At 50.9% G+C, this 23963-nt stretch overlaps 9 protein-coding genes across 9 annotated transcripts; 6 read left to right on the top strand and 3 right to left on the bottom strand.

The window, feature by feature from the left end:
* Positions 1-599: 599 nt before the first annotated feature.
* Positions 600-2753, top strand: BU24DRAFT_426829 (uncharacterized protein). The gene is made up of 5 exons (XM_033529063.1): positions 600-1912; positions 2073-2197; positions 2255-2267; positions 2331-2475; positions 2540-2753. Exons 1-4 carry the CDS (start codon positions 884-886, stop codon positions 2427-2429), a joined length of 1266 nt encoding a protein of 421 aa, XP_033380076.1. The 5' UTR covers positions 600-883; the 3' UTR covers positions 2430-2475; positions 2540-2753.
* Positions 2754-2941: 188 nt separating this feature from the next.
* BU24DRAFT_355025 (uncharacterized protein) lies at positions 2942-4212 on the top strand (the record flags this gene model as incomplete). Its single annotated transcript, XM_033523834.1, has 3 exons — positions 2942-3298; positions 3491-3679; positions 3862-4212. 3 exons carry the CDS (start codon positions 2942-2944, stop codon positions 4210-4212), a joined length of 897 nt encoding a protein of 298 aa, XP_033380075.1.
* On the top strand, positions 3955-5122 carry BU24DRAFT_288130 (uncharacterized protein). Its single transcript, XM_033522798.1, has one exon. The coding sequence runs from the start codon at positions 4393-4395 to the stop codon at positions 5032-5034; it is 642 nt and encodes a 213-aa protein (XP_033380074.1). The 5' UTR covers positions 3955-4392; the 3' UTR covers positions 5035-5122.
* Positions 5123-7004: 1882 nt separating this feature from the next.
* BU24DRAFT_288013 (uncharacterized protein) lies at positions 7005-10181 on the top strand. The gene is made up of 2 exons (XM_033522797.1): positions 7005-8893; positions 8956-10181. The coding sequence occupies exons 1-2, from the start codon at positions 7126-7128 to the stop codon at positions 10134-10136; spliced, it is 2949 nt and encodes a 982-aa protein (XP_033380073.1). The 5' UTR covers positions 7005-7125; the 3' UTR covers positions 10137-10181.
* A 287-nt stretch (positions 10182-10468) lies between these two features.
* Positions 10469-12160, bottom strand: BU24DRAFT_398485 (uncharacterized protein). Its single transcript, XM_033525383.1, has one exon. The coding sequence runs from the start codon at positions 12069-12071 to the stop codon at positions 10620-10622; it is 1452 nt and encodes a 483-aa protein (XP_033380072.1). The 5' UTR covers positions 12072-12160; the 3' UTR covers positions 10469-10619.
* Positions 12161-14387: 2227 nt separating this feature from the next.
* Positions 14388-15288, bottom strand: BU24DRAFT_426825 (uncharacterized protein; the record flags this gene model as incomplete). The annotated part of the gene is made up of 1 exon (XM_033529062.1): positions 14388-15288. A coding segment is annotated over exon 1 (623 nt), but the record flags the coding sequence as incomplete, so codon positions are not given.
* A 1725-nt stretch (positions 15289-17013) lies between these two features.
* Positions 17014-18041, bottom strand: BU24DRAFT_466410 (nucleolar essential protein-like protein 1; the record flags this gene model as incomplete). The annotated part of the gene is made up of 3 exons (XM_033532360.1): positions 17014-17490; positions 17550-17818; positions 17966-18041. 3 exons carry the CDS (start codon positions 18039-18041, stop codon positions 17014-17016), a joined length of 822 nt encoding a protein of 273 aa, XP_033380070.1.
* A 675-nt stretch (positions 18042-18716) lies between these two features.
* BU24DRAFT_287992 (dehydrogenase with different specificitie) lies at positions 18717-19962 on the top strand. The gene is made up of 2 exons (XM_033522796.1): positions 18717-19105; positions 19159-19962. Exons 1-2 carry the CDS (start codon positions 18971-18973, stop codon positions 19822-19824), a joined length of 801 nt encoding a protein of 266 aa, XP_033380069.1. The 5' UTR covers positions 18717-18970; the 3' UTR covers positions 19825-19962.
* Positions 19963-21492: 1530 nt separating this feature from the next.
* Positions 21493-23736, top strand: BU24DRAFT_287934 (uncharacterized protein). The gene is made up of 5 exons (XM_033522795.1): positions 21493-21505; positions 21602-21890; positions 21942-22011; positions 22071-22751; positions 22804-23736. The coding sequence occupies exons 2-5, from the start codon at positions 21733-21735 to the stop codon at positions 23572-23574; spliced, it is 1680 nt and encodes a 559-aa protein (XP_033380068.1). The 5' UTR covers positions 21493-21505; positions 21602-21732; the 3' UTR covers positions 23575-23736.
* The last annotated feature ends 227 nt before the right edge of the window (positions 23737-23963 follow it).

Here is a 23963-nt window from a genome sequence, read left to right as displayed (position 1 = left end):
CCATGGCAGGTATCCCTCGGCTGAGACTCTTAGACGAGAGGCGTTGAGGGGTTGCGAAGGGGGGCCACTTGGGTTTTTGTTCACCTGCTCATGTTCAAGGCTCTAGACTGCTGGCGAGTAGAGACGGAGTACTTAGGTAGGAATCAGGTAAGTTGGGGATGGGATATACATCCGGACAACTGCACTTGGCTTGTCGAAACTTGCGAGGTGTGTGGGAATTGTCTCTGCAGCAGACTTGACATTAATACCTACCTATACCTACTCGTACCTACCTACCTAACCTATACCTAGCTTCTTCGCCTTGCAACGTACAGTGGTGCTCGTACTCCGCTCTCCTCCTCTTCCAGCTCCTACTCCTCCAACTCCTCATCCTCCCACCAACATCCATACCACTATCACGTCCTTCCCGTCGGATCTCCCGCTGCCTGCATCTCGTCCCGCCGCGCCTACATCTTTAAATTTATTCCCCTACTATCTCGCTCACCGATACCCCCTGCCACACGTGCTTATCAGACGACTTAGGAAAGGCTCAATATCGAGCCCACGCTAATCAAAACAGTGGGGCAAGGGTTGTCTCCAAGATGGCCGAGTGGATGATGGTGTGCTCTCCCCTTCTCCTGTTGTATTCCTTTCCCAATATCTACTGGCTATTTTTTCCTCCTAGTGGTCGTGAACCTTTTCTCGATATTCATGTAGAGAGCTATTCTTCTAATCTGAAACCCTACAGTACCGCTATAGTGGCGGCAACGCCAACGGCACTCCTCTACGGCCCAAAACTGCAGAAACGAAGCAATGGGATCTGACCACCACTGACGCACTTGGGAGAACAATATCAGGCGCCTCGAGTTCACTTTCACCCGTTACACCCACACCAGCGACCCCAATGGATGCCACTCGAGGTTCCATATCGAGCGCCTCGACGCAGAGCACCAAAGACGATTCCACCGCACTGAGCAACCCCTTCGTGCTCCGCCATGGTCGACGTTACCTCCGTGACCTGCCCTACCCCCTCCCATGCGATCTGCCTGAGCTCCAGAGGCAAAATCTCCACTCACTCCTCGCGAGCTCCGCCTTCGGTCGAGCCTTAGGATCCACGCCAGACCCCCATGATCCACCAAAGAAGGTGCTTGAGTTTGGCTGTGGGAGTGGATATTGGTCGTCCCTGTGCCACGATTATTTAAGCTCCAAGGGTATCGAGAACGTTTCATTCACAGGCTTGGATGTCGTCCCGCTGGCTGGAGACTTGAGGAGACAAGGAATAGATTGGAAATTCGTACAGCATGATCTCCGCAAGGTGCCGCTTCCGTTCGACGACGGAGAGTTCGACCTTGTGATCATGAAGGACATGAGCATGGTCGTACCACATGGTACTCCGTCACAGAGAGTGCTGGATGAAGCCCTTCGGATCCTCAGGTCTGGGGGAACATTAGAGATATGGGACGCGGACCATATCATCCGGTCGATTTTGCCCCACCCACCCCCACCGCCGGGGAAGAATCCAGAAGAATATCACTGCGCAGTGTCAACGGGCACTTTCCTGATATCACCTATAACACCGTTCACCGAGGTTCACAACAAGTACTTACAAGATTCGAACAATTGGATTCAGGAGGCTTTGGACAAGAGGAAGTTGGAGGCTACACCGTGTGCGCGAGTGTCTCAGATGTTGTTGCAAGAAACGGAGGCTCTATGCAATGTCGAGAACCGCAGGGTTGCAATCCCTCTTGGAGAACTCCGTTGGGAGAGGGAGAATGTTCCGGAAAGAAATCCTGTACAACGCCGGAGCAGCGAGGCAGCGAAGAGCAAGAAGGTTGGATTGGCTGAAGGTTCCGCGCTCACAGAAGAGCAAGCAGCTCTACGGTACACAGCACTGCTGGTGGTGATCCAGATGATCGAGAGTCTAGAACCATTGCTGAAGGAAGTCAGTGGGAAGAACCAAGAAGAATGGCAGCGCTGGTGGGGGTGGATGATGACCAATCTGCTGGAACAGAAAGGAGCATCGAATGGAGAGTGCTTGGAGTTAGGTGTTTGGTGGTGCAAGAAGGTGTAGAACCTGGAGAGTATATGCGTACTGTTTCAATCTTGATACCCCATGGGGAACGGCCGACGTTGTAAGACTTTGTCTCATTTTGAGGACATCAATCTCTAAAATTTATCATATCTATGGCGTAGCGTGCGATAACGCTTCAAGTAATACCTGGTCGTTGTTCAGGACAAATGCTGCTTGCTCAGTGAATTGTGGCGTCATGCTTACAGTGCTTCGATTTCTAGTAGGGACGTCAGCAAGTTCGAATGCAGTACCGCGAGTATCAACTCGAGATTTTACATACCTTTTTTCACAAATTCGGCTCGTTCGATACCCTTCTGGATTTCTGCCTCGTTGGATACATTCTGCTGGCTGGAGAATGCCTTGTGGAGGCGGGTTCTAAAATAATCATATCCAAGGGGATATTCTCGACCAAGGAACAGCAGCTCCTACAGAATCATCAGTCTTATTGTCATCAGGGGGAGATAGCACGTAGGAATGTCCATTTGGTACCTTGTAAATGCGGAGAACAGCAAACCGCAGCTCGGTGTTGGTTGAAGCCATATTGACCTTACGGTACGGGTGTCGCTCGTGTGTAACTTGCAGAACAATTGTTGTTGCTTCTGATCACTACTCTTTCAATAATATCTTCCTTGTCCGGATGAGTACCTAGACTGTTGATATCGATGTTGTGAGATACGCTTGGCTGATCAATACCAGATCTTGTGTCTAACTACCCCTCGGCGAGAGAGAGCTTGGACCTGACGTCGTAGGGCGTCAAATGATAGCCGCAACCGCGGACCGCAGCCGAGATCGCGTCATAACCTCACAGTCTGTCTGAATACAGCTCGACAACCGTCCCAAGACCTTCATTCCGCTTTCAATGGGCGCGGTGCATTGCTTGACTTTCGACCCATGAGCTGCTTCAAGACTGCAGCGCCGCGATTGGCGCGTTGCGCCTTCCAAGACCCTTCCTCGGCCACCCTCCTCCGCCGAACGATTCGTACCGCTGCGACGTCGACAACGACGTCGACAACAACAAGTGACAAACCGCCAACGGCCTCGTTGAGCCCACGATGGCTATCAGACGTCAAGACTCGGATAGGCGAATGCATCAAGTTTGGTCTGAACCCTACGCAGACACAGGAGGCATGCGCGATCCTGCACGAGGTAGCGCATGACTGGAGAGGATTGGTGGCAGGCAGTGAGGGATTCTTGACGGACAAGGACAGTCGGGGGCTATACAGGCAGGAGGTCGTCTGGGGAGAAATGGTATGTCGCCCCATATGAAGCTACAGCGAGCGGTTTGGGCCAACATAGGCATTCATTTTCGCCCCGGGATCTTAGGACAGCATGGTAAGGACATAAACTCTAATCCGAACGTCACACCTGGAGTTTGAAGCTAATTTTTGAGAAGGGTAAGCTCTCTCTCCTCTCGTTCACGAAAGATTCAAAGTGAAGTAGCCGCGTTTGACGCCGTTCATAGGCCATGTCAACAATGTTGTGTACAATCGGTGGGCAGAGTCTGCCCGGGTGAATTGGGCGCTCAACTTCGCTCGACAGGATCCCACCCACAAGGAGGGCTGGTTACAGCTCATGACTCCCTTGAGTGTGGGTTTGATTCTACGTAGTATCCGGACAGACTACAAGTTTGTATGTGATCACCCTTCACCCCCCCCTAATTTGGCATTGCGCAGCACGCTTCTAGACATTGGCCGTGCTACACAACCCACATGCAGTGGTCTCTGGTAGAACATGAATGATGGCCTCAATGGGCTACGTACAGGATCGGGTCAGCCAATGGGGATGATGTAACTGACGGTTCTGTGATCCAGCCGATGAAGTACCCGGACCGTGTAACCGTTCTCCACCGACTGAGGAGCAAACCATCAGCGCAGATGGACCATTTCATCCTGGACGTGCTCATCCTTTCCGAACTGCATCGCCGGCCTGCAGCTCGCTGCGTTGAGGATATCGTAGTGTACGACTATCAGCAGGCCAAGAAGGCCCCACTACGGCCGTTCATGGTCGATATGTTTGACAAGACATGGCGATTGCAAGAACAGGCCAAGAAGGCATATGGACATAAAGTCAATGATCTAATTGGGCGAGTGCGGGCATTGGAAAAGGATAGCTGGGACAGGCCAGATGCGAAGGAGGATCTTGGGACAGCAAACAACCCGTAACAGTGGTGCCACTGGCTATTGCGAGAAGCTGAACTGCTCCATCACGGCAACCAGATGCGTTGTACGGAATAGATAACATGGCATACCATACCTACAACCTGACACTTAGACGTACGGTAATAGTGATAGCTCTTCGATGTGTTTTAGCGGCATCCAAAGTGGATAAGGCGTGATCTATGCATGGCCAGCAGAAGGCTTGAGGGATCTGCAAGGCCGTTGCGGCGCGTGATCGCGCGGCTTTCCTTATTCGTACTTGATAGAAGAAAACCAAGTGCAAATTGCCATTGTCATTGGCGCCGTACTGATAAGCTTCCCAGGTCGGCCCTATTGAGGAAAGGGGGCACTTGGGAGTGGGCATGGGCAGACCACCAAGAGGGAAGATGGACGATGATGGAGGGGCGGAAGAGTTTCCAGGTAAACTCAAAAGAGATTGGGGAAATAAAAAATGTCCGAGGCAGATGTACACACAGTAGGGAATTGTGGAAAAGCCGAATGATCTGCCTTCTCATCCAGGCTTGTGATAATTGCTGCATACATTTGCATATGATAATGCTGCACTCACAGATTAGATTGCTTGTTTGCCTACTTTGCGGTGCTTGCAAGGTTCAAACGCACCATGTCGATGGAGCTAGCGGGCATGGCGTTTACTGGCATCGGATGGGGCTTAAGGTGTGTATTGCAGTCCTGGTCGTGAGGAAGCTTTCTGCATCTCTCCCCTCCGTACTGCGTAACTCCATACTTTCTGTTCACCAAAGATCATGTCAGCAGGCAAAAGAAAAGCGCATTCCTTCTCCGCCCCTCTCCCCTCCACAAGTGGTGTGAGAACGATTGCAAGTATATTATGATTGGGCAAACGAGCGGTATTTTGCTCCGACCAGACTCGATCGAGTTTCGATGCCGATCCCCTCCGCCGTTGGACGGCCAGCAAAGGTGAGAACAATGAAGCAAGCTTAGCTTACTCAGGGGGGGACCTGGCGTGCAAATGAATAGAAGCTGAGCTAACTTGACACCCGATCTCTCTTGATTGGCTGGCTCAGGGATTGATCGCCTTTGACAAGGTGTTTTGTGCATCGTGTGGAACGGCGAGAGGCGGCAGAGTCGCTCGCCGCCCAGTCTATTCCCGATGATGGTGCTGCTGTTGTATGTCCTCTCCTGTCCTGTGCCCTAGGGCTATTCCACGCCCATCTTCGTATTACGGGAATTGGTATGATTACCAGTGTATGCCTGATGGCAGGACGGGCTCGACGGAATGGATATTGCTTGGATCTTTGAGGCGCCGGAAGCGGCATTCAAAGGACAGAAAGGACGATGGCGCCCCACCTGCCTTGGAGCAATAGGCCAGTCAAAGTCAAGAGACTCAAGACTCAAGCGTGTGTTCGCCCTTCACAGTGAGGCTTCTTTTCTGGTAGAGTGCAGGTCATGGCGTGGTCAACCCTCAATCAAGCCCTAAAACCAGCGATCAGAGCCTGATTGGGTCCTTGATCGACAATACATGCTGAGCACCCGCAGAAAAAGGAAGGGAAGTAACTTGTAGCGTAGCAGCGGTCTCGGACATTTGTCGTGTGCCTTTGGCTGAAAAGAGACAGGGGCCGTAAAGCGGTATACGCTGTACGACCAATGCGCATGAATGGAGATACGGTGTGCTCATCTGTTCTCTGCCTTTGACGATATTCGACCAGTGCTGATGCTGATGCTGATGCTTCTGCAGAGCACACCAGAGGAAGTGCACTAAATTTGAGGTAATCAGGCAGCAGCAGCAGTAGTGGTAGTAATTACTCCGTACTGTAAAGTTAGGTAGGTATTCTCCGTGCGTAAATGACCCAGGTTTTCCGAGTTCAGTCATCCTCCTCTTTCAGCCATTTTCATCCTGGGTGATCTAAGGTGACATCTATGACGGGCATGACCAATGGTCAGCGGAATCATGCGTGTACTTTTCGAATGTTGAGCAAATGGTACTCCGTACTAGTAATAAGAATAATGATGTGAGATGATCCTTCTAGTTGAAAAAAAAAATGGATAGGAAAAGAGAAACTTTAGGTAATTATTGTATCGGAAGCCGTATACAGCCGTGTGTGGGTGGTGCCAGGTGGGCATTCGTCATGTAATGTAATGTCATGACCTTGTAAGTTGTAGGTAACTACCTAGGTAGGCTTGTAATGAACTTGTAGGTTGTACGCACCCATGCAATCATCCTCCCCGAAGATGGGACAAGTCAAATAATAATACTTGTAATACCATAGCCGCATCGCATAGCATCGCTATAGCGAACAGGGATTGGCTGGAGAGAGGGGAGGAAAGGAGATTGAAAAGTGGGAGGCAAACTTCTCCTAGTGTTAGTAGTAATTATGGGGTTGTTGGATTTTCTGTTCACTCTCCCTCTCTCTCTTTGACTTTTGTGTGTGTGCGTGTGTGTGCGTGTCCGTAGCCTGTAGGTGTCTTGTTTGAACCGTGGGTGTGGGCCCTCTCTGGTAATCTGGCACTTGCACCTGGCACTGGCTCTGGCTCTGGCACTGGCACTGGCACTCTTCCCACTAAATTTGTACTGGCAACAGCAACTGGCAGGCAGTGGCGCTGCCCTCCGTCAGTTCCCTCTCTCCCTCTTCCTCTAGTTAGGCCTTGGCATCTTCTCCTGCCTTGCAACTTCTCACAACACGATTCTCCATCCCACATACACACACCACTCCCGGGATTCCTACCACCACCACAAACCCCCTCCCCTCCCCATCCCTCCCTCTTCTTCTCTCCTCTCCCTTTCCTCCCGACCTCCCCTCCTCCACCACATCATCACCGACACGCGACACTTCGGATCGATCCGCCTCACCGTGAAGCGGTGCTTTCCAGTCTGGCTCGTCCTGTTTAGCAGTCGAGCGGACGTGGAGAGACCAATTCTACCGGAGGCCACCCGCGTCCCTTATGAAGGGTAAACGGACGTCAAATCAGCACGATAAGAGAGAGAATGGTCTCGCGGCTCCCGGAAGGCGTATCACCAAGCAAAGGAGTAACCCTCAGATCAACGGTCACCCCAATGGCAAATCACAGTCATCCACGCCGCCGCTCTCGAGCGATGTAAATCAGCAAAATACCCAGCGACCCGTCACGTCCTCAGACAATGCCAACGCCAACGGATCGTCTACCGCAAATTCGGACATGGCCGCCGCCGCTGGGAACTCGAGGGGGGTTGACGATCGCACGCGCGCTGGCTCCGAGGCCTCGCTCGATCAACTTGACGCCTATCGTCAGTACGACGGGCATGGGCCTCTCGATCCCTCTCCAAGCACCCCCCGGCGGACTGACACCCTTTCGAGCAAGAGCGCACCATCCGTCTACCGACCCAATATGCTGACCGTAGCCACGACCATTCTCTCATCCTGTCCTCTGCGGGACGTTCTCGCCATCCTCATCATCCTCCTGCAGCTTCCTCCCGCCGTCCTCACCGTAGTGCAGTTCCTCTTCGCTACCCTCACCTTTGTGCCTCCCCAAGCTGGAACCCCTCTATCAGCTCTTTCCGCTTTCCCATCCTTTACCGACATCTTCCAAGGTTCCAGTGGCACCCCTTCTCTGTTCACCATCATCTTCGCCGATGCCCTCATATTGCTCATATGGCTCGTACTCTGGGTCCCTGTACAAAACTTCTTTCTGGATCTCGCCCAAGCCGTCATTGCCATAGCCCTGGGAGGTGCAGCGGCCGGGAAAAATGGAACGACGAGCAGTATATTCATTTGTTCCTTTATCATTCTCACGAACCATCTGTTCAGATTTCGGCCTCTCCGGCAACATATCGTCCAATTTCTATGGACCGGGCTCGCGCGGGGAGGCCTCGATTTTTTAACGAGCCCACCAAGTACACCTACATTTCAGGAAAGTTTTTCTACCCCTCACGGGTGGTCACGGAGTTTATTGGGCATTCATATTTTGGCTCAAGGTGTCGTGCGTATCATTCGACGCTCTCTTTCTCGACGCGAGGCTGCAGCCCACTCGCTGCCAACCGGCAAAAGGGCTGACCCGGAGGCCGGTGGCCATCTTTCTCGCAGCGCTACCGTCAATTTTGATGTCAGTTCCGATGTGCCAAATTCCACCAGCACTGACGGCCGCCCACCCGGGCCGTCGCCAGCACCTTTTTCGACAAAGGATAAGACGAGTACTACGAGGAGGAAGAGAAAGCAGGCCACTCATGTCCGGAGTCAGCAGCCTTTTTGGGCTGCACTTGCGAGTACAAAAGTTACAGTTTTGAAAGAGATGGAGAGCAGCCGAGCGGCTAACGATGCCGACGAGGCTCACGCAAAAGACGTAAATCACTTAGGGAATGCTATATGGAGACCGGAAGACGACCGAGTTTGGATTACTGAAGTCCGACACGCCGATATTGCATTCCGTGTCAGCGTATACGGTGGAGAACAGCAGGCTGGAGCACAGGATGAGCAAGAGGATGGTTCGGGGTCTGGGATAGACAAGTCGAAGCCTTTCTATATTCGCGTGAACCGCGCAGATTGGAGTTCGACTCGCATTCGACAGGGCAACTCGCTGGGTTACCTTGGTGAGGAGGGAACAGGCTTCTGGGTCGGAGAGATTTTTGGCCTGACAGCCCTTTCGAATTACGTTTTGGAATTCGTTAGGACTGCAGACGAAGAAGTCTTCTATAAGACCAGCCTTATTACCTCAACAGGCCCTGTCGCTGAACAAGGTAAGACATTTTAGTTCACGTGTATCAATTGCCCTGTACATGACGACTCACACAACACCTAGCTTCTATCACTTCCCCACCACCACATCAAGCTCTACGACCTTCTTCACCCTCGACCACATTGAAGAACTCCATTGCCGCGGCGGATCAGAAACTTCAAGACCAGCGCAACCGTTTGAAGCGGGCCCGAAAGGACCACAAGACTGCAATTACTGCCATCAAGAAAGAAGTGGATACTTTGAGTAATCGGGTTGCTAATGCCGGAGGTAGCGATGAACGCCAACGCCAAAGGGTTCTTCAGTTCAATCAAAACATCCGCCAGGCAGAGGATGCTACCGCTGACTTTGCTCTGCAAGTTGAAGCACTCGGAGAGGTTCCCGAGGACGAGGCTGAGGCTGCCGCCATTCAAAAACGAGCTTGGAAGAAGGAGCGAGACAACAAGGACAGAATTGTTGCTGAGTTCGAGAAGATCAAAAACGACTTTGAGCGCCAGGTTCAGAGCATCGAATCTGACATGGCCAGTACTCTGCAGAAACGCGAACGTCTGCAGCAACGCCAGATTCGACTTAACGAGCAACAAGAACGTCTCCTCATTGCCAACCGAGAAGGATTTTCCGCCCAGCAACGCCGTCAACAGGAGCGTTTTGCCTTGTTGCAAGATCGGATGAACATTGAGAATCAATATCGCAGCAACATCAACGGATACGATCGTCGCACTGCTGAGTCACAAATGGCAACCGCACAAGCTTTGCAGACCATCCAGCATTACGAAGCTCTGATTCTCCAAGAGTCTCAACAACAAATGTCCGTTCCTACCACGCCCGAGGGGCATCTTCCTGGCACCAATGGAAATAGCATGTCCCCCGTTGGCAACGCTTTCAGTGGCTTCTCATTCCCGTCCCTCACTGCCCAAATCAACAGTACCCCAGGATCAATCCGCAATGGGCGTGATGGACGTGGTCGCTCCTCATCGATGCTCTCGAATGTGTCCGGTTTCACCGACGGCTTTGAAGACGCAATGTCGCCATCGCACCATTACCTCCTTGGCCATCCATTCAGTCCTCAGGGCCTGCTCAACGGGAGGAAAGGCAGCAATGGCAGTGGCAGCTTGAGCTCAGGAACCTCCAGTCAAAGCTCGAGTCAGCGTGACCCTCTGAGCCCGGTTCAAAATCCAAAGCCTCTGATGTTGAGAACTCCCACAGGCGGTAGCAACGGGTTGACCAGTCCAATTGGTGGTCGATGAACAACTACAGTCTTCGTGTCTCGGTTCGGTTAGTCGCTTGCGCATCGTGGTTAGCAATGGCTCCCTCCATAGTCTCTCCGAATGTGATTTTATGTTTTCTTTTGGTGGATATCTAACATCACGTCCCCCATTGCTTGATTTATGTGACGCCCTGTGACGTATAACTGCCTTAACAGGCAATCCGACCATCTTCTGAAGAGGTGCATGCACTCCCTTTTCTTCCCATATCGAGGTAACACCCGTTTACTGTTTTCCTTAGATGTCCAAAGCATTGTCCAGGTTGTGTTTTGTTGTGTCATGATGATCGATCAATCTCAACGGAGGTGAGATCAGCTGTCTCACTTTTGAATGATTTCGTCTAATCATTATCATTAATTCTACATGGATTTTGATGATGATACAGAGTAAGGCCATGCCCTCTTTTTGTTTTCTCTAATTTGCAAGCGTGATTCACACCCAGCCTAGATTCACGATGGAGTCGCCTCAGACGGCTTTCCTCAGCCTTCCGCCGCCCCTCCTCCAGTTCCAAAGTGCTTCCTGCGCGTAGGTCTTCGCGGTCAGATGGCCCCTCTCCTTCTTCGCCTCCTCCGTCAGCGTAGCTATCACCCTACCCTCCTCGATGCAATTCCACAGTCCAGCAGCTATGTAGCTCCCCGCGTCCTCGTCCTCTGCCACCTCATTCTCCTCTCCCTTGCCCTCCTCTTCCTCCGCATTGGGGTCCTTCGCGACCTGCACCGGCGCATCGACGTCCCTCTCCTCGGTCTCCCTGCCGAACTCGCCCTTGCCCAGCCGGTATAGAATCCTCCCCAGCGTCTGGTACGCCATGCACCTCTGCGCGGGGACGGCGCTGCGCGCGAGGATCGCGAGCTCGGGGATCGTGTAGCCCGCGGCCTCGGGCGCCTCGGCGTGGTGGTGCAGACCCGCGGTAACGGGGAGCTCCCTCGCCTGGCTGGGCGCCAGCAGCGCGCCCTTGAAGTCGAAGCGGAGCTCCGAGGCGTTGAGCGCCGTCTGCGACGGGTGGTATGGGGACTTGGTGTCCGAGGCGTCGATGGGCGCCATCCACGACAGCGACGACGGGTCGTACGCGAGGTCCGGGAAGTACTTCTCGTGCAGGTCTTCCAGGAAGGAGGGGGAGTCCGGGTCGAGTTCTGGGGGTTGCGGGGGCTTGGGGAAGTGTACCGTGGAGGCGGGGAGTTGGTCGACTTCTTGGGTCTTGCTACCGTCGTTGTGGGTGGGTTTTGGTTCTGCGTCCGTGGACGTGGATGTGGTGATATCGTGCTCTCGTTGTTTTGGGGCGGGGTCTGGGGGGTTGAAGGTGACTTTCTTATCACTCGAACTCTTTTGCTTCTTTGACTCTGCCTCGAGGTCCCCATCGGGTTTTACTTCAGGCGGTGGAGGAGGCGGCGTCTCGTCGAAAAGCTCGCGCTCGTTGCTCGCATCGGAAATGTTCGACCGGGCAAGCAGCCTCTGGATCAAAGACGGGCTGAGCGATTCCAAAAGCTCGTTTCGCTCCTTCTCAATCTCGTCCGCAGACATCTCAGCTAACCGCTTATTGTTCTCCTCGTCTATCCGCGCTCGCTCTTCCTCCGAGAAGATATCTCCTCCACGGCTCGTCTGCGGTACGACATCGTGTGGGACGGCCGAGGCCTCGTTTTTGGCGGCCCGCTGCTGCTTGAAGGCAGATACCCTGGGCGTACGCTTCTTGTGTGCAGGAAACCCCGTGGTTCCGGTCGCCTTGAACGATGGGGCCTGGGGAGGATTGCTCTGCGCCGGTGCGCGCTCGAAGATCTCGCCAACGAAGGCTGCGGTCGCGGGTTCTCGCGCTTCTGGAATTTCGTTCGTCTGGCCCTCGCCTTCGCCTCCTCCGCCCGAGACAGGCTCGATACTGCCGGTATCGAAGTCGAAGTGGACGCGCTCGCCCCGTGCGAAACTCATCGTTGCATGGGAGGAGGGATGTTGTCGTTGGTTTCTTTTTCTTTGGGGGAAGGGGAGATCGTAGCTTTGGTTGGTTGGTGGAGGGGCAATAATAGGTATGGTATGGTTACTATGGTATGGCCCGCTGCATGTCATTGAGCTTCCCGTGGCACTAGCGTGGCCCGGTTAGACTTGCCAGGACTCGAGGATGGGATGAGGGCGATGGGAAGATACCATCCCATATGAGTGATCTTGGTACTCGTCTTTTATTTTTAGCAGACTTTAGTACGCTTGATATATCAATGCATCTTGGTTTGGAATGATGGTAGGCCCTGTGTAGGCCTTTGGACATTTAGTAGATTTCAAGTTCCAATTCTTCTTTTGAGGAAGCATTAACAAAAACACACCGTGGATCACGCATTCAATACTTGACCGTCATATTCGGTATAGATTATGTAGATAGCCAAAGATAGTCAACGACATGAAGGGATTCAAATTACAACTTTATGAATTGGACATTGCGATGGGCATTGCCACCCCTTGTCACCGTGTCACTCCCAGCAGTATACCTGTTGCATAGGTACGGATGTCACCAAGATGTCACCAATATGAATAGGCACTGTATGATCGGTCGTCGAAAGGGTTTTCTATGATTCTTATACAAGTACTCCAAACTGACAATGCTAAAAGGTAACAGAATATGTGGCAGCCGATGCTAATGCAGATGCAAACCCCAATGCAAGTTCATGCTACAATGTCTACATCGAAGTGAAAATGGAAGCAGGAGAAGAATATAAACGACCCAAAACATAAAAACAGAGAGTAGCCATGCGATGTTATGCTAAATGAGTATGCTTGATCAACATGTAGAGTCATGACCATGAAATCGTAAAATCTAAGAGACGAGATTGGTACGATGCAAATAACGAAGAGAAATATAGGAAATTCATGATACTTCACATGGGATACAGTCGCCCCCATATCATCTTCTACTCCCCAAAAGGTTTCATCCTCTGTCCATGGGCATAGTTGATCATACCCCTGTTTTTGTTCGAGGTCTGCGCCGCGACCATACTGGGTGTGATCCCACGGATAGGGATACTGGCAACGCCACCGTCTCCATAACTCACGCCGTTGAACATGTCGTCATACTCGCTCTTTCCAGCGACCGAGTCCTTCCTTGAGGTCCTCGACTTCACGGGTTTAACAGTGCTAACATCACTGGACTCGGACACAACAGAAGGGCGTTTGCTGTCGATGTGGTCGTCGGTATCCCACCACTCATCCGTAAGCACCGACGAACCCCCATGCTTGCTGTGAGAGGACTTGCGGGAACTGCTGGAATGGTGGGTGTGTCGTGAATGTTTGCTGTGCTTCGATGCGGAGCTGTGTTTGCTAACACTTGTGCCGGCCTGGCTACTGCTGTCTCTATCCTTATGGCTGCGGTGGCGACGCCTACGCGAAGTCGAGATTTGCGAAATACTGTCGCTGGGGACGACAGTGTCGTTGTCGTCAAGGTCAAGATCCCCGATCTCGAATTCATCGTTGTCATCATCAGAAGAATGCTTTTTCCTACTGCTCTTACTCACACGAGACTCGTTGTCCCTCTTACTCACATGAGACTCGTTGTCCCGTCCGAGGATGCTTCCAACGATGGAAGCTGCCTTCGATTTGATCGTTGACGGAGGGGGAGACGGGGTCCTGCTCTCAGCCTTGCTGCCATGCTTCGATGCAGACGTATGCCTCGAGACATGCGACCTGGCCTTGGATCTACTGGTGTGATGAGAATAAACGCTTTCCTCATCGCTGCGCTTTGGTTCCTTGTCTGCCACGAAGGACGAGATCAATGTGCTGGGGGCTGCGCTGTGGGCAACGCTGTGGGCCCTCGAAGCTGTGCTCTTGGCCTTGGAAACCGTGGATAATTCGGGACTTGTCATCGATCGATGAGCGGTGAATTGAGACCGTGAGGGCGCGGCGGAAGGAGCCGGCAGATACTCAATGGCCTGTCGAGATGGGGCATACTCGATCGCTTGCTGGGGGACATACTCGATCGCTCTGCGCTCTGAGATTCGGGAAGGCGGAGCGGAAGGGTACGACTGGGAGACATAGCTTTGAGGCGCGGGCTCGATTGCGCCCTGGACGTAGACACTACGAGCTTGGGCCGGCGCATACTGAGAGTTGGTATCGTTGATGTTGCGGTGTACAACTGACCTGGGAGTTGTCTCGTAGATCTGGTGTGGGTCCTGCATGGATAGCTTGCTCTCCGAGTTGGTCTGGGCTGTGGCGGTCTGCAATGCTGCTTTGGCCAACTGGAAGGCCTCGAACTCTGCCTCCTTCTTAGCACTATCTCGCTCACTCTTGCACATGGCATAGGTGATGGCTGCACCGGCAGCGGCTCCAAGGAGAGTTCCGATGATGGTCTTCGCGGCACTATCGCCATTTGACGCAGGGGCGGTGACGGTTGGTGCAGGTGCTGCACTCGCGGCGGGGGCCTGAGGAACAGCACAAGGCTCAGACAGACTCCGAACCAGGCTTGCAGCTTTGGAGACACCAGAAGCTGCGAATGGGTCCTGAGAGGGTGCCACCGAAGCAGGAGGAGCAACGACCGATGCTGGCTTGGAGGTTCGAGAGCTGACGACACTTCTATCGTCACGTATACTCTCAGTCACAGTCCTCCGCCATGTTATGACCCGACTATGCTGCATGACCGTGCCGTCGTCTCTGATATCTGGTCCATTCCTATACACAACCTCGATACTGTTACCGTCGAAGTCAAGAATGGCAGCATTGAAGTGTTCCTCTTCGCCGGTTCGGTTTGCTGGGGCTCCATTTGGTCGACCGCCAGCGGTCAGGGCAGCGGTATAGAAGTCGCGTACAGCCGTCCGGCTGTGCGCAGTGAATGCAATGTGTGCAGCTCCGGCTTTTACACTGTACTCCGAGTCAGTGACTGTACGATTCATCATGTCCGGCAAGACTTACCCAGGCGATTCTTGGCACAAGAAGAAGTCTGCATCGCGGATTCCGAGACCAATTTGATTTCCTTGCTGTCCAATGAAGCGGTACCCAAGTGGCTGAAGTGCAGAGAGGAAAAATGAACACGAAGTTGGAAGATGGGAAACCGTGAGGCCGATGTGAGAAACTGGCATATTGCTTGTTGGAAAGTGTAGATGTTTGAAAGGGACGAAAGAGCGGTGGACCGATATGAGTATTAGATATATAAAAATAGGAACGAATGGGAAAAACGATTGGAAATATGCTTAAAGAATATGATAATGATACAGTCTGCGGTCAGTGAAGACGCAGACAACCGTGGATGATGATGATGGTGGGAATGTAGTTGATGATGGAGCAAAGCACAATGGACAAGTCACGATACTTGTACTTTGTACTTGTACTTGTATGCGGTGTGTATGGTAATACGATATATGGAGACCACGATAATAGGCGGAGGGAAATGCTGACGGAGAAAGTAGAGTACTTGTAGAGAGAGGCATTAGGCAGGGCATCCATACATTGACGGGAAAGCCGTGTATAGTCCGCCCCACTGATGTCGTTGGTGTACAAGGAGTCCGTTGTCAAAGGGGGCTCTCGAGCTGCCACATGGCCAGCGTATGCAGCTAAAGACGTTGGTGGAAGCGAACACTGCGGATTGGATCTTCCCACGGCGGGCCGTGTCCGCGACTTGATCCCAGCGGTTCTCTCGCCTCACATTATTCATTAGAATCATTACTGTGTTGCGATGCGACCATACGGAACAATTGCCTCGAATATCTAGGCGTGATTACGGTACTGTACTGTACATTGTGCAAAATTTAGCCTTTTCTTTATTCAATTATCGTGTACGGAGTAGATTCTATCATCCTTGTGGTATTGGGGCCCATGATCGTGATACAATTTCCCGATCTCCCGTCGGTCTGGAACTTTGCTGTGGGTGACACGCGACGCCCTAGCACTCGACGGCCAGAGTAGTGGATGAACGGTGGGAAGAAGCTGCGAGCATTCCCTAGTACTCCTTATACAAGTACTATGTTAACCAAGGCAATGGTCGCGAATCGATTGAATGATATCAGATGAGGCTACAAGCGTCATCGGAATCCACTGACCCAAGGCATTGGTTTTCTGCAATGTCTGATTTGAGTCTGTTGTCTACTGTAGTAATCGTCTAATCATGCGTGATCGAGCACAGTTGGGCCGAGTCATCCATGTACGGACATATGTATGTATGTATGTATGTGCTGTAGCACCGATTCGGCGCATGCATACCTATGTCAGATATGTGGATGGTTGAGCTGTCTGCCCCTCCCCCTCCTTTTCACTTGAGCCGCCATATGCGCTGGGACATGAATACAGCACGGAGTATGTAATATGCATACATCTTTATTGGAACGCCTGCAGGCCTCAGAATCAGGATCACGTTGCATGGTGATATATATGATGCAAATCCTGCTACATCTTCTTCAGTGACGCATAGCCAGCGAGGTGTGTGTTATGTTCGATGTTGGATGCCCCAGATTTACGTCATTACATCCATTAGAACTATGTCAGATGTCTATATGCATACAAATATGGAAGAAGAGAATTTACATCGTCGAGACTCACTGCACCTAACAGCACAGACTCGGTAGAAGAGCGTCCAGTATTGACAAAAGGAGACATGGGAGAGAAAAAAGGAGACGTAGAGCAAGTTGATTACTCCACAAAAGATTCAAGGGTTCTTGAGCACGTTGAGGCCTTGTGGAATTGTTGTAAAAACACGAAGACATTCCTGAACGCTCAAAAAAGCATAGTGGCACCACTTTCGATGTTGTGATCTAAAGTGTGTGCCCACCTGCTGCCAAACCAATATTTTTGACAATCCGGATGGATTGTCGAGGCCATCGGTGGCGTTCCAGATCCGTGGAGCAATCATTGTGTGGTGTGTTTGTGTCGTGTGAGTGGTTGAGTCGTTACGGTATGAGAACGGCTAGATGATGCTCCATACATCTTCTGCAGCGTGGCAGAACTTGCTGCATGCTACACTAGCACTGAGGTTGTAGTTGCTGATACCAATGGAATCATCCTTGATCGAATCCGCAAAATCATCGCTTCCTTTGGCCATAGCACCAATGAAAACACAGATACTCTCCTTCGGGCCCAAGCCCTGAATGTAATCTCGTACGCGGACCACAGGAGCATCAAAACTCAAAGTGACCTTGCGACAATTCGGAGGGAGGTGGTCTGTGATCGGGTTCTTGATGACTTGAATAAGCTTCTCTTGAGACGTGGTAGACCTGATCTGGTGCCTGTGAAGCAATTGGACCATGAGACCAGCAAATCGCTTGAATGTACGTGGAATGCGGACTGTTGGGCTGACTTCGATGAGTACGTTCTTTGCTGTCTGGACGTAGATCTGCAGCTTCCCAGCTTTGTTGATCGGCGAGTCCAGTAGGGTGAGTAGGCACTACGGTCGAGTGTTACCTTTTGATTATTTTTCAAGTCGGAAAATTTGCAGCTACGTACCTGGTGCGTAATGTCCGGTCGTGCCTCGCTGATATCTCGCCCCATCTTCCTCATGACGCCAATGTGGTCGTCGCTGTTCAATAAATTATATTTGTCCTCGCGACCGCCGGGTCCACGTGCGGACCCATGGGAGGCCTTGTAAGTCTCCAAAGTGGCATTGCAGAGAACAACGATGAGGCGTTGAGTGTCTTTATCGGTGCTAGGAATGGGAGTAGCCTGCTCGGCGACAAGTTTGGGGAGGTCGGGTGGTGGAAGGGATTTCGAGGTTCCTGTAGGTAGAAGGTACCAATGTCAGTCATCAACTCTTGCATTGGAGAGCGACCGGAAAGTCGCAAGTGATAATGAGGGGTGGTCTATGATATCGAACCCACCGTGTGTAGATTCGGAAGAATCTACAAGAGGAATTGAAAACTGACTTATTCGCTTCTTGCCGCGCTCAGGAGAGTCCCTCGAGGGCCTTTCCTGCTCATTCTCATTTTTGACTCCGGCCATGGCGATAGGATGAAGGATGGCAATTGCTTAGCTATGGAAGTTAGTAGTAGTAATATGAGTCTGCTTTATATCAGAAACCTGGTAGTCAGTGTCGCGCCAAATGTATATTTTGAGAAATGATGGTTGATCTTGCGCGAACAGTAGTCGAGGGAACTGGCGGAGAGGAGATTTCCCCTCGCTTGCGATGGCTCACGTAAGTCGGGCTAGACAACAATGCTAACCCTGCAACTTGACGTTGACAACCGACACTCCGTATCACCAACTTCCATCTTACTACGTTGGTATCTGAGTACGAATCGACCTAAAATCATGGCTGTGCAGATTTGCACGACACATTCTTTATCAGAATCAGAGAGGTCACTTGATTGTGTGAAAAGTTTTAAATCACGTGATCATGATACACACCTCCACATTGGGTAGATATTTGCATCCTCGACAATCCCAGATGTACGGATTCCATAGCATTGGTATACAATAGGGACCTTTATAAATACATTAAAAGTTCTGTAGATGATAAAGTCACGATGTTGACGTAGGTCTACTACCTGGATGAAGGCCCGACAACCATCGGCGAGTAGTGCTGATCTCGGCGCTGTATCATTTTATCCTATTCTGCTTTTATTCTGCGAAGGAGCGTCATACTCCAGATGCAAGGCGTATTATTTGCTGTAAATTCTCTTGTATATCAACAGTCAGGCATATGCGTCTGTAGCTTCCGATAGCTATCGGTAGCCAGTTGTCCCATCGGAGCCACCCAAGAGAATGGACAACCAGGTGATAAGCAAGTGATTTGACGTTAACACCATGTAGAAACTCTATGAAAGTGGCTTGAGAAATTATTTAAAAGGACCATGAATGTAATGACAGAGATTAAAATTTAGCAGGCTTTCCGCTTCAATAAACATTCACCAAAATAACCTCAACTCATCATGTCATCTTCACCTTCTAAAGATCATTCTTCACCACAACACCTCCCGCTCAAGGGAAAGGTAGCTATCGTTACCGGTAGCTCCCGAGGAATAGGTGCAAGCATAGCGATAGAGCTGGCGCGGAGAGGTGCCAATGTAGGTCGACCATATCCATGGCAGATGCATACTAACCACAAACCATTGATTAGATTACTATCGTGTTCACTTCACCTGGAAGCGAAGCTTTGGCTTCTGAAGTCGTTTCTAAAATCGAAAAGCTAGGAACGGGAAGTCGAGCGACAAAGGTCCAAGCAGACTTAAGCACGGTAGAAGCGGGGGACAAGATCGTGGCAGCAACCTTAGAAACCTTCGGACAGTCTGTTGACATCCTCGTTAACAATGCTGCTGTCGAGTTCGATAGGACTATCCTTGACACAACGCCAGAAGATTATGCGCGGATGTTCGATGTCAACGTACGCGGCCCCATCTTGATGACGAAGGCCGTGTTGCTGCACCTACGAGCACCTGGTAGAATCATCAACGTTTCGTCCGTTGGATCACGCATAGGGTTCGCTAAAATGGCTCTTTACTGTTCTTCCAAAGCTGCACTGGAAGGCTTGACGCGATGTTGGGCTGCGGAACTCGGAGACGATGGTCATACTGTGAACACGGTGAATCCGGGACCGACAGCGTCCGAAATGCTAGACAATGTCGATAAAGAGTTTGTCGACATCCAGCTGAAGACGACACCTGTAGGACATAGGGTGGGCACCAGTGAGGAGATAGCGCAAGTAGTGGGATGGCTCGCAGAGGAACAGTCGAAATGGATATCGGGACAGTCTATTTCCGCTTCCGGTGGTTTTCTTATGCTATAAATGAGATTCGTAGACGATGGTCAGTTCCAACCGTGTTTCTGCGGGTGTTTCCCCAGATAAGCTTCCTTGCAGCAACGGTGACCTAAGACGACAGATGTTTTATGGAACAACTGGAAAGATGGTCGGAAAAGGGCACACAGGGAAGTCGAAATGTGGTGGAGAGACATCCGAAATAGAAACGTATGAGAAACACCATATTACTCTAGCTCTTTGAAAGGGTGCGTTTGGACATTGTGAAGAACGTGCCGCAATATCCGTGATGCAATTCTTGAAAGATGTTCGACTCGAGCCCAAACTCTTTCCCAGGCGGAATCAACCCGTCCCTAGGGGGCTTCGGAGCTTTCGCTTTTCGGGCGCTTACGAGTGCGAATCAATGCCAATATACACAATGGGATGAAAGAAAGGTAGAATGGCACGAACGTATAGCCGCCGGGATCGCCAAGGTAAGACTGGACTAGGCACCGGACTATTATGTGCATAGGTAGGGCAGCGAAGTACGGTGGATTTGTACAAATCATCGTACATACATTCAAGTACGGGGTACTTCATACATCTACTGTGTAATGATATAGTTCGTCCATATCATATGGATTGGCGAGTGGCTCACATCCACGACCAGTAACCATCAATGGCTATTGTAATAGGGGAACTGCCGAACCCATCATTGCTCTCATAGATCGTTACATTCCCTTGGCCAAACGTCAGTTACCGCTGGAGTTCGACCCACATGCTGCGTGCAAACGGTGCGACTGTCAGGTCACAGCCCCGGCAGCCACCGAAAGACGTCTCACGATAGAGTGTTGTTGTCCTTGTGGTCGCACATGAGTAATGTACGAAGGAAACCTGAAGGGGTTCGATTGCTCATGACAGTCAGTCGTCTGCCTAGCCTATATCAGATCATTCATCAGGATCATGTAATTAGTATGTACGAAGATTCAGGGTATCTCTGCACAGTACGTAAGATAGAGAGAGACCGAGATAGAGGTGACGACTCCCTTTACTAGACTCACGAGAGATTTAGACAGAGAAAGGTGTCGGACAATCGACTAGAGCGCCGACCTCAAACTCGCTTCGGTTTTGAGACCGGGGCTCCAAACACCACTCAAACGTCGTGCACGCTCTCCTAACCGCTCCCACTAAGGGGGAGAAATGGGAAAAAGTACAGACTGCCATAGCCTTTCGGGTTTCAGATATTCAGACTATGCCAATCGTGCTTGAACCTGTCCGAACTGGGCGCTGATCATTGTCCCCATTGGTCGTCTGACTCGTCTCCCCGTACCTGTGTGGCTCTGGGCGCCGCACCTCCTCCCTGCGATACGCCTTCATAGCTCGTCGCCATCCTCCTGTCGCAACTTTTCTGGTGCAAGCCCTCCGAAAAGTGGTTCGATTTCTTTGCCTACAATCATCCTGTTACTTACCATTAAGCTTTGCTTCCGTCTCCACGCGTCCGTGACTGGCATATCCACTTGGTGCCGCCATGATATGATATTGTATCCTTTCCCCACCACACCCATAAGCCCCATTTCTTCGTACAAGTGCTTTGCTTATAGTCTTTTGTTTCCCATACTGTACTCGAAAGAGCCTCTCCGTTTTCATGCCGGTGACTCTTTAACCGGTCCTGAAGCAGTTCCCTTTCCCGTTGTGACTTGACTTCTCTTCTTATGTGCGGGCACCACTGTTAGTACGTACTCACTCGACTTCCAACATCATCACCACCATCATGGCAATGGCAGCGCCTCCCATCCACCACCATATTTACTGACATTCTCTTCTATAGATCCGATATCCATTCTTTTTATTCTTTGAATTGTATCTTAGGCCACTTTCAGCAGGCTCTGAACAAAGGCGACACCTAATACCGGGCCCCTACGTCGCCGTCGACCAACACCTTCGCTCCCCTCCGAAGCCATGTCTGGCTACTCAAGTCTAACGGGTCGAGAGCGATCAAGATGGCCGCCACTCACCCGAATGTTGATGTCGGGCGAGATGTCCGACGAAAAACCGCGACAACTGTATCTGAAAGAAAAGATCGATAGGTGGATGGTGAACGAGGGATATCGGCGATTGTATGCGCTTCAGAAATCGTCCCATTCGATTGACTTGACTGACCCCAACAGATTCGTCTTCGTATTCTTGATTCTACACATCATGGTCTTCGTTTTTGGCATGATGCACTACGGATTTAAGGTACGGACTAATTTGTGCTTCTTGACGTAAGTCGCAAGCGCTTGCTAACACAACGATAGGATAATTCGAATAACGCTCGACGCGATTTCGGTCTCACGTTTCCCATTGCTCGTTCAGCGGCCTTAACGCTCCACGTTGACGTAGCTCTCATCCTGTTTCCCGTTTGCAGAAACTTGATCTCCATGGTCCGCCGAACGCCCTTGAATGGTATCATTCCTTTCGACAAGAACATCACATTTCACAAGCTGGTCGGATGGTCGATTTTCTTCTTCTCTTGGGTTCACACAATCGCTCACTGGAACAATCTTGCTCGATTTTCCGCAAAGAACAAGCTTGGTTTCAAGGGATTTATTGCTGCCAACCTATTGACCGGACCGGGATGGACTGGCTACATCATGTTGGTCGCTTTGACCGCAATGGTGCTTACTGCGATGGAAGCCCCTCGACGTGCTCAATTCGAGCGATTCTGGTACACTCACCACCTATTTATCATCTTCTTCGTTTTCTGGTCCATCCACGGAGCATTCTGCATGATCAAACCCGACTTCGAACCCTTCTGTGCTGGTATTGGTGTTTTCTGGGAGTACTGGATGTATGGTGGATTCGCTTATCTGGCTGAACGCATCTCTCGTGAGGTTCGAGGAAGGCACAAGACTTTCATCTCCAAGGTTATCCAGCATCCCAGCAATGTCGTCGAAGTCCAAATCAAGAAAGAGCACACCAAGACACAGGCCGGCCAGGTAAGTTATAGTTACCAACTTTGTTCCATTTGCCACTGACCAATACGCACAGTACATTTTCCTCTGCTGCCCCGAAGTTTCCGTCTGGCAATACCATCCATTTACGCTTACAAGTGCACCCGAGGAAGACTACATCTCAGTCCATATCCGTATGGTCGGTAATTTCACCAAGGCATTTGGCAAGGCTCTCGGTTGCAGCCTTGATAGAAAAGCTGGAGGCGAGAAGGGCAAGGGCGATGATGGCAACGACGTCGCATTACGCAAGATTCTACCCCGTGTCTACATAGATGGACCCTTTGGATCTGCCTCTGAGGATGTTTTCAAGTTCGAAATTGCAGTCCTAGTCGGTGCTGGTATCGGTGTGACTCCCTTCGCATCCATTCTCAAGAGTATCTGGTACCGGATGAACTACCCGCAAGGAAAGACAAGACTTCGAAAGGTCTATTTCTTCTGGATCTGCCGAGACTTCGGATCGTTTGAGTGGTTCAGGTCGTTATTGTTGGCCATTGAAGCGCAGGATTTGGACGACCACATCGAAATCCACACCTATCTCACGGCAAAGATCAAAGCAGACGACGCGACCAACATCATGATCAACGATGCCAACGCAGAACAAGATGCCATTACAGGACTCCGCGCACCAACAAATTTCGGCCGTCCCAACTGGGACATGATTTTCAAGTCCATCAGGAAGATTCACTCACCCGCCGAAGCAGGAGTCTTCTTCTGTGGTCCCAAAGGTCTCGGTTCCACATTGCACGTAAAGTGTAATATGTACTCTGAACCTGGCTTCAACTTCGTGTGGGGCAAGGAAAATTTCTAGACGCCGCTAATGATATCCAAGAAGAGAGAAAGTGCATCAGCTGTATTGTTTTCTGGGTTAATTGAGGTAACCCCTTTAGCGCATTTGCATCTTAACAAACCCATTTTTCCATAACAACTTTCGAGCCTCAATTCGGTATATAGTCTTATCCTCTACTACCCTTTTTCGTCACTGCTGTGGCTTTTTCTTCTGTTAGTGTTTATTCGGACATAATCATATTCCCCAAACTTCCGAGTCCAATCATGCGGTCTCCAAGCTGCTTGCAGCTTTTGAGATGGCTTGATTACCTAGACAGAAGCTCTGCGAAGCAATAGCCAGCAGAAATTAGATATCTACACGAATAAACCCAAAAAAATCAAAAATTTCAACTTCAAACTCTTGAGTCTTGA

The sequence above is a fragment of the Aaosphaeria arxii genome, assembly GCF_010015735.1.
Source record: "Aaosphaeria arxii CBS 175.79 unplaced genomic scaffold BU24scaffold_9, whole genome shotgun sequence".
Taxonomy (NCBI): domain Eukaryota; kingdom Fungi; phylum Ascomycota; class Dothideomycetes; order Pleosporales; genus Aaosphaeria; species Aaosphaeria arxii.
Note: the sequence above shows the minus strand (reverse complement) of the source record. Positions and strands in the feature narration are given on the sequence as shown.